The sequence below is a fragment of the Dasypus novemcinctus genome, chromosome 5 (genome assembly GCF_030445035.2).
Source record: "Dasypus novemcinctus isolate mDasNov1 chromosome 5, mDasNov1.1.hap2, whole genome shotgun sequence".
Taxonomy (NCBI): domain Eukaryota; kingdom Metazoa; phylum Chordata; class Mammalia; order Cingulata; family Dasypodidae; genus Dasypus; species Dasypus novemcinctus.
Window position 1 is genome coordinate 27,540,622 of NC_080677.1, and position 17,612 is coordinate 27,558,233.

Here is a 17,612-nt window from a genome sequence, read left to right on the forward strand (position 1 = left end):
CATATGGGAGAGAACTAGCCCTCAGTTATAAGGAGTGGAATGTATGTATCATGACAGATCTGCACCACCTTGCTCCTTTAGGTACTTGCTTTTGTTTGTTTTCATAATCCATCACATCCCCACAGATGGTTTGAAATGGGAAGCAAAAGGAAATGAGATAGAACTATGAGGTTTGCTTTCTACTAGTGTAGAAGCCTAGGAGTGCTGAGGGTGCTAAATCTGAGACCTGAAAAGTTAATTCCCTGTATACATGCCACCTTTGAAACCTCTTAGAACAAATAAATTAGCTGTGTTTTCATCTACTTTCTCCTCACTGGAGGACAGTTTTATCTGTTCTTCTAACTTCACCCTGAAAATACGATGGAAATTGACTGCAGTGGAAATGACTTACCTCCTGTAGAACTGTTTTCTGTTTTCTTTTTTTTTTTTCTGTTTTCTTATTTATCTGCTTATTTGTTTTGTTTATTATTTGAGTATACCTTTGAGGGTATGCAGTTGATCACACTAATGTTAAACACTTTAGAAGTGTGAGACAGAGATAGAAATTGAGCAGTGAAGTTGAAGAGCATTGCAGAGCCACCTGCTGTAGTATGACTATTCTGAGGAAAGGAATCAGATAGTGAGGCAGACATATCTGATTTGATTAGGAAGGCATAGGGCTAACATTTATTAATTTCAACTTTAATTGCCTGATGTCAGTTACAGTTGAACAAAATGAGACTTGCTTCTGACATGCACCCCTTCCCTGTTTTTATTTTTTGCTAGATTTCCCATAGAAAATTGGTCTGACTCAGTTGTCAAATGAATTTTTCTTGCTCAGATAATATTTTATGCCCTTTTTGGAGCAAACCAGAATTTAACACCTTCAGTGTTATTATTTTCAAATTGGGGGTATTTTTCTGAATGTTGAAAGTTTGCCAGAGATTCAGTGGGGATTCTGTAAAGGGTTTATACACCATTTATCTGCTGTCAGACTCTCAGTGTTGATGGAATCTCCTCCTTGCCTCAGTTTCCTTCTCAGTATATTATGAATAGTCATTTTTTTTTTTTAAGTTACTTACATTAGTGGATAAGGAAACTAACATTTGTTAAATAACTAACTCTGGTATAATAGGACTTTAGAGTTTGGATACTCGCTGTATTTTACACCCACCTAGATTGCTGAAGATGGAATGTGTTCAAATACGGTCACGTTGGCAGGTAGGGTAAATCACACCCACTATGTGTGACACTCATAGAAATGTCAGCAAATACTCATGGGCACCTGCTCTGTGTCAGATGCTCTGCTAAGCACTGGGAGTTCAGTGATGGAGATGACATTTGGCCCATGTCCTTGGAGCATTGAAGAAGTATGAGAAAAATCCTGGTATGAGCATTCTCAGGGCCTTTGTGTCCCTGCAATTTACTGAATATGCTATCCTGCCATCTCCTTCTGCAAGGAATTTCTTTCACTCTTTAGTTCTACCTACCTGTAGAAGTCAGAAGACATGTTATACTATATATGCATCTGATTATGTTATTTTGTAAAGAATTTCGTTCCTTACCTTTCCATTGTAAATTTTAAATATGTCCTGTTGGGAAGTAGAGTATCGTGAAAAAACTGAATGGCAAATATTTACAATTTAAATCAGTGCTTCTCAATTCCATTGCATGTTTAAATGGAAAACATTTAAAATATCCTATTCCTGCCTTTCTGCCTCCAGAAACTGATTTAATGTGTCTGGGATGAGGCCAGGGCATTGGTTTGCTTGGATGGTTGGGTCAGTGTAAGATGAATGAAAGATTCATAATGTATTAATAGGGACATCTAAACCATGCAAGCGCATGGGCAGGGAAAGTAAAATGAAGCCAGTGGTAATGGAAATCCACAATATACATGCCATAAAGCCTCATAAATGTGTGGGCCTGGAGCAAATCTGACTTTGTGTTCTTTAGCAGCTAAAACAAAGAAACATGATCAGAGGCACAATGCCCCCCAATATCGTTTAGATTCAAAACAAACATTGGCTAGAAAAGTCAGCTTTTTTAAGGACTAAGACTAACACAAGGGAAAGAAAGCAGATGAGATACATGGCGTTTATAACACATCTCCAGAAAGACATTATAATGTTTTTCATAATAGAAGTTGATGGCACAATCTGGAAGGCCTTTGAGGGAAATGTATGCTACACAGAGTAGGTCTCTAGACCCTAAGGGAGAATTAGCCTCTTTTAGGACCCTTGGCACATATGTTACTCCATACTTCCCAGCTCTACCATGTTGCCTCCATGGCTCTGCCTGTTCTTGGTCATTTGGTCACCTCATCTGTCACCAATGCCTTGCCAGCTTTGCAGTAGCCATACTGACCCTTAAGCACACTAAGCTCATTTCTGCCTCATGGCCCTTGCATTTGCTGTTTCCTCTGCCTGAAATCCTCTTTCCCCAGATTACTGCATGGCCAGATCTTCAGTCAGGACTCAGGAAAAATGTCACCTTCTCAAAGAAGCTTTCTCCACTTCCCTATCTAATGCCACCTCCCTCCCCTGTGCTGATTGTGTGGCATCATGTGACTCTGTTTTACATTTTGCAAAGTGCTTTTCACTATCTTAAAATTCACCAAGTGATTTTTTAAACTTAATTGTTGTCTTTCTACTGAATAAATCTGTTTCCTTTGCTTTATTCCCAGAACCTAAAGCAATATTTGGCATTACATAGGTGTTCAATAAATATTAGTTGAATGAATGAACAAATCTTTTCATAAGTACTTGACCATATGCAATACTTGATCATCTATTACAAGTTGATTAAGTGCAGAGCAGGAGCAGACACTTTTACGATCAGCTGACTTTGAAACAACATACACAACTTTTCATTGAAGGGAAGGACACCCTCCTGGCTGATCTAGAGGCCACCTCTTATCTTGGGCTTAATTTTAAGACCATGTTTTTATAAGGCTTAATTATCCTCTTCCTACTTTTTAAATCACAAGGAGTGGCCTGAAACTGTGCCTTTGTAGGGGTGGTCATTTTCCCTGACTTTTGTTTTTTAATCAATAGGTCCTGTTTAAACTCCAGGACCTACACATATCTACTTAAAGTTCCAATTCTTACTGTGGCCATAGGGAAGTTTTGTAACTTCTTTGAACCTCGTTTCTACATTCATAAAATAGGGTTACAGTAATAGGGCCTATAATAAAGGTTGTTTTGAGAATGAAAAGAAACAATTCTTAGAAAGCATTTTACCTTGCATAAAGGATACATATAATAGAAGATACAAGTGATTAATAATAATGCCAGATGTAATATTAATTATCCTTCTTATGACTTTCTCCCTGCCCCCTCCTGTAACCCACTGTCTTCAGAAATGACATTACCATGAGCCTCTTTAACTGGCTTCCTAAATATGTATGCCACTTTGAAGGGAATTAACCAAAAATATACCTACAACACTCAGTAAGCACCTTGGGCCATCTTCAGTCTATTAATTCCCAATGAAAACAATTTTATTTTTCTAAGAGGCAATTCTCCTAATGGCATGCCTTTTTTTTTTTTTTTTTTTAAATCTGTTCTACACCTTTCTTAACTTGCTGTGGTTGCAGAGGAGAAGGCCAAGAAGGAAGCAGAGGAAAAGGCTCGTCTGGCCGCAGAGGAGAAACAAAAGGAAATGGAAGCCAAAAACCAGGCTGCAGAAGGCGCATCTGGCAAAGCAGAGAAAAAGACATCTGGGGAAGCGAAGAATCAAGTCAATGGCACACGCACAAACAAAAGTGACAATCCTCGTGGGAAACATTCCAAAGCTGAGAAATCATCAGGAGAAAAGCAACAGAATGGTGAGTTCTCAGCCACACGAGCGGATTTGCTGGGGAAAGGCTCTTCCCAGGGTGTTAATGATGTGATGAATGAAAACTGGCTTTCTTTTGTGAGGACAGCTTATCGAGCAGCCTTCCCTGGCCATCCAGCTGCTTACTCATCTCATTTCACTGGGTGTGGATCCACTAGGATCCTGTCAGAAGCAGAAAGCAGTTCACCTGTGCCATTTTCTCTGGGGAGATGCCAGTGTCTGCCTGCCTACCCCCTGGGTGGAAGTTACTGTTCACATGCTAGCATATGTGTCTGTTGCTTACTGCTCAGGTGGGTACTTGGAAGGTCAGTTTCCCAGGTGTGCCATCCCCCTAGCAGGATCAAGCCTGAGACTGCCTGAATTCTGTTCCTGTTTACCTGGAACTGAGGGGTTTCTGGAGTGTAGGACTTTCCGTTTGAAATCAGAGAAGATCCAGGCAAACTGAGATAAGCTGGTCACCACACTGTGCAGACAGCACACACTGAGCTTGGTCTTGGGGGTTTAGAAATGAAAAAGCCACCAGAAGCCCACTGTCTAACAGTGGAATAAACGTCCTCACAAGTCATTCATTTGTCTGGGAGCAAGTATTAATAACTGTAGTGCTGTGACAAGGAAGACACCCAAGGGACATGTGTGAAGAAAGAGACTTTACCTTTGTTGGGAGCAGAGGTTGCGGGATGAGGTAAATGTCAGAGAAAGTTCAAGAGGAGCTGATGTCTGAGATGGGTTTTTTCACTTAATTTTTTTCTTTCATTTTTTAAAACAATAGAAGTTGTAGGTTTATAGAAAAACCAATCAGAAAATGCAGAGTTCCCACCTCCCCCAACCCCACTCCATTATTAACACCTGGTCACATGGGAGAAAGGGAATTCTCAGTCAGAAAGAACAGACTGGGGTTACCTTGTTTGGAGAAGGGCAGGTAGTTCAGAAACTCCACAGCACTGATGTGCCAGGTTGTAGCTAATAGCAAGGTAGTCAGGGCATTGGTTTTCCAGTCATCAGACCTGGATGCAAATCACAGCGAGCCTCTCACTTCCCAGTGACCTTGGCCAGGTGACTTGACCTTCCACTGTCTGTAAAATGCATATAATAATACAAACTCATAGCATCAGCCTCTTTGAGCCTTTAATAATTGTGATTATAAAAACAGCGAAAATGACAACAAAAAATAGCATTTATTGACTGCATGGGATGTTGTTTCAAGTTCCCCCTACATTTCCAGGGCCTGGCAGGGCCAGGTAATGTACTTCAGAGTTGTGCTCTAGCCACTGGGCTATGCGGGTGGGTTCAATTCATGGAAAATAAATAGAGTGTTTAGCACAATATTTTCCGTTTATTTTTACAGTTAACATATATGACACGTATAAACAGGAACAACATTTTAATACATATAATAATGATAATAGTTCGTATTGCCATCTATGAACTTTGCATAAATTTGCTGAATTAATCTTCCAATCTCCCTAGGAGGTGGGGAAGGCTATTGTCCTGTCTCGACCAGCCCCTTAGCTGGTAGGAGTGGGGCCAGATTCAAACCAGGCAGCCTATTTCCAGAGCCTGTCTGTCACACCTGCCCGAAATCACATTTACTGATCACCTCTTCTGTGTGCTCTGTGTTAGGCTGTTGTGGTTGAAAAGGAAATAGGGATGATGTTCCTCATCCTACGGAGTGTGCAGTCTTATGGAGAGAGAAAGCAAATCTACAGAAAGCAGAAATATTTATTAGAGTGTGGCCTTGGAGCCAGACCTATGTGGATTGGAATTCCAGCTCTTCCTCTTTGCAGCTTTGTGATCTTGAGCAACTGCTGGAGCTCATCTAACGATGTTTCTTTATCTGTGTGTGAGTGTGTGTTTGTGTGTGCAGGGGTAATAACTGCCTTGGAGAAAGACTGCGAGATGAAATGAGATGCCAGGTGTAAGCCTCCTGCCATGCCGGGTTCATGTTTGGACTGGGGCACAAGAGTGATTGAGGAGTGATGTTGGATAACCCATTTACAGGCCCTTCCAAGGCTACTTGTCCAGAAATATTTATTGACCACTTACCATGTGCTGCGCACAATGACGGGTGGCACTGATACGATCGCTCTCCTCCTGGAGCTCAGACCTGGCACTGAAGAAAGGCAATTATGACATCGTAAACTATAGGTGGCCCTCCGGATGCTAAGGGATCACATCATAAGGGCATGGGCACCTAATGTGGCCTGGGCAAGTAGTAGGAGGCTCTTCTGGAAGAACATCCTGGAGGAAGCAAACTTTAGGCCAAGGAAGAAGATCCCAGGCTTTAGCAGAATTGCTGGCCACACAAAGTCCCAGAAGGAAGAGAAAATTTGGAACATTGAGGGAGGCCTTTGAGGTTCAAGGTGGCAGGAAAGAATTGGGAACAGTGCATATGGCTAGAGGTCAATGGGCATTCTGAGTGGTCAGTTTAGCTGGACCACTCAGGAGCCCTGGCCTCAGTGAGTTTTTCCTGCATGAAACCCAACTCCACTTGCTTCAGAGATACCACTCTCTCCTCACTTATCTCCTCCGTTCCTTATTTGTTGTTTCTTCTCAGTCTTCTTTGAGAGTTCTCTTTTTCTGTATGCCCCCAAATGTTGTGGTTTCTCTGGGTATTATCCTGGACCACCTTCTCTTCACTTATAATCTCTTTTTAGGGAATCTCGTCAGTTCCTAAGCCTTGAAATACTGTCCATGCCAATGACTTCCATATTTATGTCTCTGGCCCCAATTTCTCTGACTTTCACACTAGCAGGTTCAGTTTGCCTATTTGACATCCTCCTTTGGCTGTCCCACGACTTCCTTAAACTCTACAACACAACTTATGACCCCTGCTTCTTTGTTATTGCCAGATAGATCAGGTGACCTTGTACGCAGTGATTTTATCCTCACAGGTAAATTATTTTTGATGGAAAATATTTCTAAAAACTTTTTTTTAAACTAGTCTTAAGAAAATTCTGTGGAACCAGGGAGTCAAAACATATAACATTGATGGCTGACATTTATGGTGTGCCAGGCACTGTCCTGAGTAATCCTGAGTAATTCACGAGCATTTTCTCATGTGAAGTAGGTGCTATCATCCTCATTTTGCAGATGGTGCAATGGAGGAAAAGAGAGATAAAGCAATTTGCCCAAGGTCACATATCTATTAATAGTAATGCCAGAATTAGCAACCAGGGAATTTGATTGAACTCTCCTCTTGCTTGATTTAGCTTGGCACTTTCACGTTGCTGTCTCTGGTTCATAGGAGTTTCACCAGATAATTGTTCTTGCAGACAATTTTTAAAGAAAGTTTGAGGTGTGACAAAGAGAATATTGACTTTGACCAAAGGAAGCACTGGTTTGCTTTCTGTGCAAGTGCTTCATCATCCAGAAAATATGTTCAATTTAATAAGAATTTATGAAGCATCTATTGGCACTTTAGAGGGCAGCATAGAGCCCCCTTCAATTCCCCTCTGAAGTCTGAACTAACTGAGATAGATACCAGAACTAAAAGCTGGTGATTAGAGTATTAGCTCTACTGCAACTAGAGCTCAATTGGAAAACATGGATTTGAACTGCTGAGTCCATGGGCTCCTTAACACCCCTGCCCTAACTGGGCTTCTCGGGTCCTAGCAGAGCTGCATGGGCTCAACCTCATCACCAGCCCCCTGTCCCCAGCACCCCCTTCTGGTGTGACTGAAAAGGTGTCTGCTGTGGAAACACATCTTGAAAGGGGTTGTGGGAAATGGCTGGCTGGGCTGAGCTATACCTGCTCAACTCCTGCTCTGGCATATGCCACTCCTTCCCAAAGCAGGAGCATATAAGGGGTGGGGAGAGAGGCAAGATGTTTTCTTCCCTTCTTTTTGGGGGGAGGAGTAGGTTAAAAATCCCTTTGCCTCAATGGTAACACGAGTAGTGGGGAGAAGGTATTCCCTCCCCAAGTAATCTTAATAACTACTACCACTTACTAAGGTCTTAGTATATGCTAAACATTGTACATTTAAAAATCATTTAAAGATCATAGCAACCTTATGAGGTAGACACACCTATTGCTCTTTTATATATGGGGAAACTGAGACTCAGAGAGGTTAAAAAGCACAATTAAAGTCAAATGACCACTAAATAGAGATCTCAGGTCTAAGTAAGGTGTGTGTGAGTCCAGAGTCTATATTCTTCAGCCAGATTATCCCTACTATTAGCAAGGTTTGGTACCAGGAAGGGCAGAGGGAATCAGAAATATTAAGACTCGGTTGCTAGTACAAAGAGTGTATAATCTATTTCAGCGATTGGCAGAGTTTTTCAATAAAGGGCCAAGTAGTAAAATGTTAGACTCTGAAGGCCATACAGTTTCTGTTGTAACTACTTAAACTGCTGTTTTAGCACAAAAGGAGTCACAGACAATCTGTCAGCAAGTAAACAAGGCTGTGTTCCAATAAAACTTTATACATATTGAAGTTTGAATTTTATGTAATTTTTATGTCACACAGCATTCTTCTTTTCTTTTCCCCAACACTGTAAAAGTATATAAATTACTCTTGGCTTGTAGGCCCTATAAAAACAGGCAGCGGTCCACGTTCGGCCCACGGGCTCTAGTTTACCAACCCCTGGTTTAGTCAGTGAGAGAAACAGTGAACACAAAGGAGTCCATCATAAAGAAGGTTATAAATTCCACAAGAGGGGCATAAACAAAGCCCCAGAGAGGGCAGAGGTAGCAGTAGTGATTTTGAAAGAGATTAGAGGAAATGCCTGAAAAAAAGAAAAGAGGAACTCAGTCTTCAACTGGCTTAGTTTCACAACCGTGTTTATTTCTCAAAGTAAGCAATAGTTTACCATTTCCCTTAAAAATTTGAGAGATGGGGGGGAAATCAATTTAGAGCAATAACAAGAACAACTAATGGTGATTCGGGACTGCGTTACAGCAGCATAATTAAAATGATTTATAGCTGCACAGAAAGGCTCTTTAGTTTCCCCCTGCTTATTGACTAACAGCTCACATTGACCATAACTCCATATACAACCCATGGGAAATTACCCAATGGATTCTGTTCAAGGAATATCATCTAATAAGAGTGCATCACTTTGCTGGTACCCTTCTTTGTAGGCCACCCAAGGTATTTTCCAGGTTAGCGCTGAAGTTCTGGAAATTCGGTTCCCTCTCAGCAGTGAGATCCCCTGAGCTTTGGTGTCCATCAAGGCAACTTGCCCTCTCAGGCTCTTCCAGCCCTGGCTGAGAGGGAGACTTTTCTGCCACTGCTGGCTGGCATCCAGCTAACTGAACTGTGCCTCCAACTCTGGAAGATATCCTGATCATTTGCAGCCCTAGGTAGAACCCCAGTCCAGAGCATCACGGAAGGTTTAAAGTAGATCCACTGGGGAATGAAGGCACATTTAGGGAAAGAGAATCATTTTCTGCAGAGAAATATGGTTTGATGGCCACACTCAAGATCCTTGTGTCCATCTCAGGAATGAACCCTTACTAGGGAAAGGCAGTATTTGGGTTGCTTCATGGAACCTCCAGAGGATCCATCTCTTTTGACCATTGGTTGTGGCAAAGAGTGACCTTGAGAGGCAACCTAGAGAGATTATTTACTCCTAACTTAGCGTAGGTTTGTCAAATTCCATTAAAAGTGCTTAGTTTGGGAAATACATTGGTAAACCAAAAAATGAAAAACAAAACCAAACCAAAAGACTTGCATGACCCTTCCATACCATTCCTTTATAAATCTGTTAGTTCAAAGGTATTTAGAAATGGAAACAGTAAAAGGAAGCCTGAAATCTAAAACTTGAGCTTCACAGAGCGCCAATAAAATACTGTAGCTTGAGAGCTTGGCCTCTAGAATCAGGCTGATGTGTATACCCTGGGATACTTTGCTTCATCTACCTGGGCCTTAGGTTCATCAGCCATAAAATGGAACAGGGGTAATACAAGCCCCAGATCAATTCCTTACTAGCCAATTTTAAGCAAAATCAATATGAATAATAGAAAGATCACTGGGTCATTTGGTCAGAACTTTTCAGACAAATGGCTTAAACCATATCAACAAAAACCTATAGCCACAATTTTGTCACCAGGAGAGAAGGGAGATGCATTCAAGGCTGGAGTGGAACCCTGCCCAGGGTGGGTGAGGGGGGGGCACATGCTGCGGCACCTAACAGAGCCCATCTGATCAATATTTGCCAAAATGGCTGTGGTGTAGTCAAGGAAAAGCTAAAACTTGGAAAAATCCTCAGTCATTTGGTGAATGTTATTCAGCAATTTGACCATTTAGTCAATTAATCTTTGATGAATTTGTCTACTTTGAAAAATCATTCCGATGGAATGGGGTTGTTATAAGAATGTAATGAAATGATACATGAAAGCATTTACTACACTGGCAAAAAGAAAGTCAAAAAGGTAAACGCCCTTCTAGCTTACCTTTTTAGTCTCTGCTCACTCCTTTCAGATTGTAATTATTAATTAGTGTCTTTTTGCCTCAATAAGTACTGGTAGTTTAACAGTAATGTATTCTTGGTTTTATGCAGGGAGAGAGGAACTATAAATTTTCATTGTCACACTGGCAGATTGTTTTACAGGTCTGCCCAAGCACTATTTAATTATATTGGGCAGAGGACAGCAAACATTTCTGTGAAGATCATAAATAATTCCAATTCTGCAGATCTTTGTTGCAACTATTCAACTTTGCTATTGTAATACAAAAGCAGCCATAGGCAATATGGAAATCAGTGGGCGTGGCTATGTTCAGGAAAACTCTTTACAAAAACAGGTGGCAGGCCAGATTGGCTCATGGACCATAGTTTGCTGACCTCTGATCTAGGAGAGCATACCTGTTTGGCTTTGCTAACTTGCTGTTTGAGTAAGACCGAGGCACTGTGGGATTATAGGTTAGCTTGTAGATTTTTGACTAGTAGGAAAGATAACTCCTAGATTATAGTTTTATTATCCTATAGGACTCAGGCAATTTTGTCTCTAACTTGGCAATCATTTTTTTAATAAACTATTTCAACTGCAAAAAAATGAAATAACAGGCAAAAGGCAGCTTAATAAATTATGGAAACATTACTCTAAAACATTCTGTCCAAGTACTTTTATCTCATTTAATCCTAAACACAAACTTGTGTTTGAAAGGATACATAAATGAGCACAGATTGGTTAAATGACATGTCCAAGGTCTCTTTGTTAATGAGGAAAATGAAGGGAAAAATGATTAATCATATTTAGATCTCATAAAAACTAAACCCCATTCTCTTTTTTTTTCCTTTAGCATTGATACAGTACCTTCTTTACCTTTGCTACAAAAATATTACAATATTACTGTCAACTCTAGTCTATAAATGGCATTAGTTGTATTTTCCCCGTGTATCACCATATTCTTAACATATTTTAGTAGAGGAACATTCTTGTATTCGTATTATTAAGCACAGCTGTTACCTACCACCAAAATCACTATGTAGTGCATCTAGAAAGACATCTCTAGACTACCTCTATCTCTAGAAAGACACCTCCCTAGACTACCCCTTTCAGCCGCAATCACATTAATAAATCAGCATTGGCAATCTTTTAACATGTATTTTTAGTGCCTCAAAATGCCCACTTCCTCAAATGCTTTTGGAACCAGCCTAACTATCTCAATGGTTCCCTCATAAATAAGTTAAATACATTTTTGACACATGGTCATTCTACATTTCTATGAGAGTGGTTTTTTTTCAACTTTTTACAAATTACACATACTTTGATAAGCCTACTAAATAGAATCCTACTTATAGCTCTGTTTTAGAATAATAGCACCTGTCATTGAGTGGTGTGCCAAATATCACTTTCAATGAATTACATCCTTTAAACTCATTTATCCTCAGAACATGACTATAAGGTAGGTACTGTTATCTCCATTTTGCAGATAAGATAACTGAAGCACAGGGGAGTTAATATCTATAAATTGGTAGGACTCTGATTTAACCTCGGTTTTTCCTCACTTCACAGCCTAACAATAAAGCTGAACTGCCTTTCTTTGAAGATAAACCCCATAGACTTAAATACAACCCTGTTTAATAAGAACTTTCAGTCTTATTTTCTGGATCATAATCCAATCATAATCCAAATTCCAGAACCTAACATATGTGGTTACAAAAGATATTTACACTGAGGCATGTTATGCCCTCATGACTATAAAATTATGCTGCACTTGTTTTTTATCTTGACAGCTTTAGAGATATTTATATAACTTCCCCTTTAGCTGTATACATATACTGTTTGTCATGTTTATTACTTTCAGGTGACTTGAAAGATGGTAAAAATAAGACAGACAAGAAAGATCAGTCCAATGTCGGAAATGAGTCAAAGAAAACAGATGGTAAGAGTATAATTCCCATTTCATTTTTCTATAAAATGTTCAATTTGATGCAAGCTTTGTTAGAATTATACCTAAAATTAAAATAGTCATTGTAAATATATTTTCTGAAAATGCATTTCACTACTTTTTTGAAGTACTATTATCTTTTTTAATAATTTATGAATTATATCCACCATACTTTCTCCATCACAAATTCTTTCTGTACTCTTTGTTTTCCTGCTTGCTATTTTTCATTTTTAACTTTATGAAAAGTCTGTTCTTGACTTGCTGATTGTAGTGGAAAGGAATAACAAATACTGCTAATATATTTACGAGTCTGTGAATTGTGCAGCATAAATTAGAAATGTTCATGTTTTCAGTTTTAACATTTTTTTTTTTAACCTTGAAAGAGCTATTTATTTTGGTTAAGAATAAAAGCAGGAATTTGTTTAATATTATCATTATGTTCAGAGGCTCGAGTACTGGAGAACATATATGGTTGTAGAATATAGTTTGGCCAACAGGAGAAAGTCTTGAAGAGGCAAGACTTTAAGAGAGTCTCCTAAATCATAATTAGAATGAACCTACATTTTGAGCACTGATTTAACTTTTCGTACAGTTAAATCACTTTTTCTAAAACCTGAAAATTCACATATTACCCTCTAGTCTTTGAACTATCAGATTGAGAAACCTACACTCTTTTACATAAATCTCATTGTTTCCATTGTCACATGGGTTCCTTCCTAGTTAGTTATTCACTCATACATGCACATGATGTTAAAGTAAAATTGAAAGTTTCTGGAGTGTGGTTTTTGTTAAGAGTCCCAGACTCTCTTTGAATCATACCTCCCCAGAGACGTATGTGATGCTTAGCTGTTCTTTGAAGAGTATGATTAGAATACTTTGAAAAAAAAATACTGGGTAATCAGGTTGAGGAGTAGGGAGAAATCTGAACACCATCCTTCACAGTGTGTTATACAGGGAGAAGCCCCTTTTGCTTTCAGTCGTAAGCCATTAGGAAATGCTCTCTTTCTTTGCATGCACGAAATCAGACTGAATCCTTTCCTTCCAAAACCAGCTACATAATTCTCTCCAGGTGTCTTGTCACACAATTCCTGGGGAATACACAACTGCAGTTTTTCATCAGTCTGTGTATGCAAATGGAAACCACTTACTTAATGAGTATAACCTCCTTGAATGATTGTGATAAAGTCAATATATAAGAGAATTCAAAATGACAATCTATCAGCCAGACTCCATTATGGATAAGGTTTGTTCAAATATCAGAGACTTCTCTTTAGACATTAGACCCAAGCCAATGCAACACAACCAGAAACTGTGAAGTAGAGGGGAATGGTGTCAGCTCTAAACCCAGCTCCTGGACACCTGGCCCATCCTGTGTCCACTGACTGGCCCATTACTCTTTCTGAATTCCAATAGCATAAAAGCCCAGAATAAAACAATTCAAAAATTTTTAATATGGGGTCTTGAATCTTTTTGTGTTTTTGTATTGTGTACAGATATATGCTATAAATTTGTCATGTGGGCACTAGGGGTAAGTTTTATTGCCTTCATAAAGCCTTTTTATTTTACCACTACCCTTTCTAACTGAATTATCCCCAAGTATTTAAAACATTTAAGTAGCTTTGGGAAGAGGGCAATAAACTAGCTATCATGTTGTATAGTACAAATAAGTATAAAGCTTGACTGTTTAATGAACAAGATTCTTGATCTCACAGGGCAGTGTGCAGGCTATAGTAAATACAGGAGAGATTTTTCTGAAGACTACTCCTTTCCCTCTCCATAATTGCATCTTCCTCTGCCTAATGTGGGGCTTGGTATGTCCATAGATTGTACTTTCAAGCTTATGTACAAACATGGGATGAGCAACATTGTGTTTTAATTTCCTTGATTGACTAACATGACATCAGTCATCATCACGACTCTGGTACCATCAGGACTAAGGTCTTAGGGCTTCGGTAACTTACACTATCTTAGTCTAAAACCTCTCCCAGGACAAAAGCTAATTCACACCCAGATTTTCCACTTTAGTCATTAAATCCCTCTATTTTAGAAAAAAATTGTAAGGGAATATATAGAGCAGTAGATATATTGATTTTTAAAAGCTATGTAGAAATAACCAATTATGTTTTGAATATTCCCTTTTAATGGATCCCTTTACATCTGATGGCCAGATGAATGTAGCTGTCCCTACCCCTGATCCAACTTCTGGAGACCATCAGGACCAGCTCTCTACAATTCTTGAGAGAGAGTATCCTCAGGCACAATTCACTGCCCTGTGTAATCAAACCTACTATGGTTTAAAGATTCAGCATTGTGCATATTCAGGGAGAGACCCAATGAAAACTGTTCCACAATTGGTTATTCCCAAACTCCCCCTGAGCAGGGGCACACAGAGGGAAGCAGTGTGTGCCGAAAGCGTAAATTACATCCTGGCATAATGAATACATTGAAGTTGCACATTATCTCTGTCAGGCCACTGAGGTCTATTTAGTACCCTGCAGCTCTAATTTTCTCACTCATTTCAAAGAATGAATGCCTTTTTAAAGTACCTTGCTTACCCCTAGGGACAAATGTGCTAACATAAAGAGGTCTGGGTCTCTGAGCCAAGATGCTCTCAGTGCCTAAACTTTCCCACTGTCATCAGGAGATTTGTGGGGAGACACACATATAAATTATTTTGAGTGTGTTTCCAGCCACGTTTGTAATAGCATAGCTTCATGGCCCTGGCATAATTTACTTTGGTTGTCCAGAAATACAAACTTGCCCTAACCTTCACTTGACCACATTAGTAGAGATAAAGAAGACACCCACCTTTTATTGATTATAACTACACCATTCAAGATTTTTAGCCAAGTCCCAGGGAGTGAGATCAGCAGGAGTTTCTCCTTCATTGACAGTCCTGGGAATTGGATTGGAATGTTTATGGATGTTGGTTCATGGAATATAAAAGTCAGTTGTGAAAAGTGGAAAGGGTGGACAAAATGCAATCAATGGCCATCAGCTTCTGCCAAAGATTGAGCATCAAGAACTAGTTTACCCTCCCACCTGAAACATCCAAAAATTAGGCAAAATATATGAAAGAATAGTTTGAAAGACACCAGACATCAGGTAGCAAAGGTTAGTGATCCCTGAGAGACAAAGCAAATGAGATGAGCTCTACAGTTGTCCTAGCTTACTGCCTTGAGAGGGTTTCCAGGTAGTAAAGAGAGGGAGAATCCAGGTAGACCTAGCAGACTCCCTGAGTTGAGGAGTTGAATAAGAGTCATGTGAGGCCAAGATAGCTAGAGTTGACAGAATAAATTATTGGAGGGGAGACAGCTGCAGAGGGATAGAACTCCTGAGATATGATGAGGTTCCCCCTTAAGCAGAGTACTGATTGACCCAGGCAAAGAAGAAACTACCTGAGGAAAGAACCATTCAGGAGGACTAGTGGAAAAAATCCTGATGCTCACAAAGGGCAGGGAGTAGTGTCTGTTCCCACTAGCTAGACACGAATACTTGATAATTTAAGTGGTGTTGGATAGAATGGTCATAATTGTCTTGCCATAGTAGTGGGGAATAACTAGCTCTAGACTAGTGTGGCTCTGGTCCCACCTAACAAAACTTAAGAGCAAAACCAAAAAGGATCATAGTTTTTCCAAGTAACTTAACTACATCCTGGAATAAAGGACAAGGATATATACATATAAATACAAAAATATCCAGCAACTAACAAGGTAAAATTTTCAATGTCTGGCATCCAATCAAGATTATTGGGCACCCAAAAAGGCAAGGAAACATTACCCATAATGAGGAGAAAAATAAATGTATTGAAACCAATCTAAAACTGAAACAGATGTTAGAAATAACAGACAAGGACATTAAAACAACTCTAACTATAGCTCATATGTTCAAAAAGTTAAGTAGTGATGTGGAATATATATTTTAAAAAATATATCCAAACTGAACTTCTAGAGATGAAAAACACAATTTCTGGTGTGAAAAATACACTGATGAGATTACTAGCATACACAATAAATGGGATTATATATTACAGAAGGAAAAAATTGTGAAAAGGTTAGCAATAGAAACTATTCAAAATGAAAGAGAAGAAACAATAAAAATTACTTTAAAGAGCATCACTGAATTGTAGGACACCTTCAAGTAATCTAATACATGTTCAATTGGAGTCCCCAAAATAGAAGGTAGTGAAAGAAAGGAAAACTATTTGAATAAATAATGGCTAAAATTTTGCCATATGATGAAAACTATAAATCCACAGATCCCAGAAGTTCAATAGTTCAATGAAGCCCCAGGACAAGAAATATGTAGAAAATAACACTAAGTCATACCATAATCAAATTACACAAAACCAGTGATGAAGAAAAAAAAATTAAATCAGCCAGATAAAAACATACATGAGATTAGAAACAATGCAAGCAATGAGACAGTGGAGCAACATCTTCAAGTACTGGGGGGAAAAAATCAGCCAAAAATTCTATACCCAGTAAAAATATCTTTAAGAAGAAAACTGAAAGGATATGTTTTCAGAAAAACTGAAAGCAGCTATAACCAGTAGACCCACATAACAAGAAACATTAAAGAAAGATAAGAGGATAATCATGACAAGGGGAAGTATGGTTGTACACAAAGAATGAAGAAAACTAGAAATGGTAACTACATGGATAAATGTGTATTTTTCTTATTATTTTAATTTTTAAAAAGGTAATTGACTAGAATTCTGGGAAGATGGTGTCAGAGTTGGTCAAGCAGGACAAAGCACTCTTACAAATCAGGGGAAGAAGGGCAAAAGCTGTCTGAGGGAGCTTCATTGGGAACCTACAGACCAAGAGAGTGCTGCATGCATTGTCTAGGAGGGATTTGGGACAGAGACATATAGGCCAAAAGGAAAACCGTGTGTTACTAGTTCCCATGACTGGAAATGGTGCCTATTTCCCACCCTTGAGGTGAACAGCCTTGGTGAAACCAGCAATAGATGGAGGCCAACTGAGAGCGGAACAGGCATTTTTCTCCCTGGGAAAAGGGAGGCTGAGGAGGCTGAGTGTGGTTTCTCTTCAGTGAGTTTAAACAGCAGGGCCACACTTTGAATTGTGACTCTAACCAGTTCAGAAAATCAGCAAGCAAGTTGAAAGAACCACCATCATGGAAAGATTTGGCAAACAGCACCATCTGCCAGGAGACCAGAAAAATGAAGGAAGACAAGGCTTGTTTCTCTTATCCCTATTCCCAAACCTCTATGGTTCTGGTCTGCAGCCCATTACTGGGCCCCTGGACATGTTTTGATCAACTAAGCAGGAAAATTTTAAAGTTTTAGAAAAAGTTGAACAACAAAAAACAAAACAAAGAAGAACCATGAAACAAATCTTAGGCAAGAAAGAGAAATTGACTAACAGAATAAAATCAACAACATAATCAGACGCCTAAATATTACAGAAAATTACAAGCCATACTAAGAAAAATTAA

The 17,612-nt window shown here is 39.3% G+C and overlaps 1 protein-coding gene across 10 annotated transcripts in view; it reads left to right on the forward strand.

The window, feature by feature from the left end:
- Nucleotides 1-17,612, forward strand: part of PDE1C (phosphodiesterase 1C) — a 749,644-nt gene that overhangs the window by 674,754 nt on the left and 57,278 nt on the right. For all 10 annotated transcript variants that reach the window (XM_058296802.2, XM_071215096.1, XM_058296801.2 and 7 more), the window contains 2 exons: nucleotides 3,578-3,808; nucleotides 12,069-12,146. In XM_058296802.2, coding sequence (XP_058152785.1) covers nucleotides 3,578-3,808; nucleotides 12,069-12,146 — 309 coding nt within the window. The remainder of the gene's footprint in view (nucleotides 1-3,577; nucleotides 3,809-12,068; nucleotides 12,147-17,612) is intronic.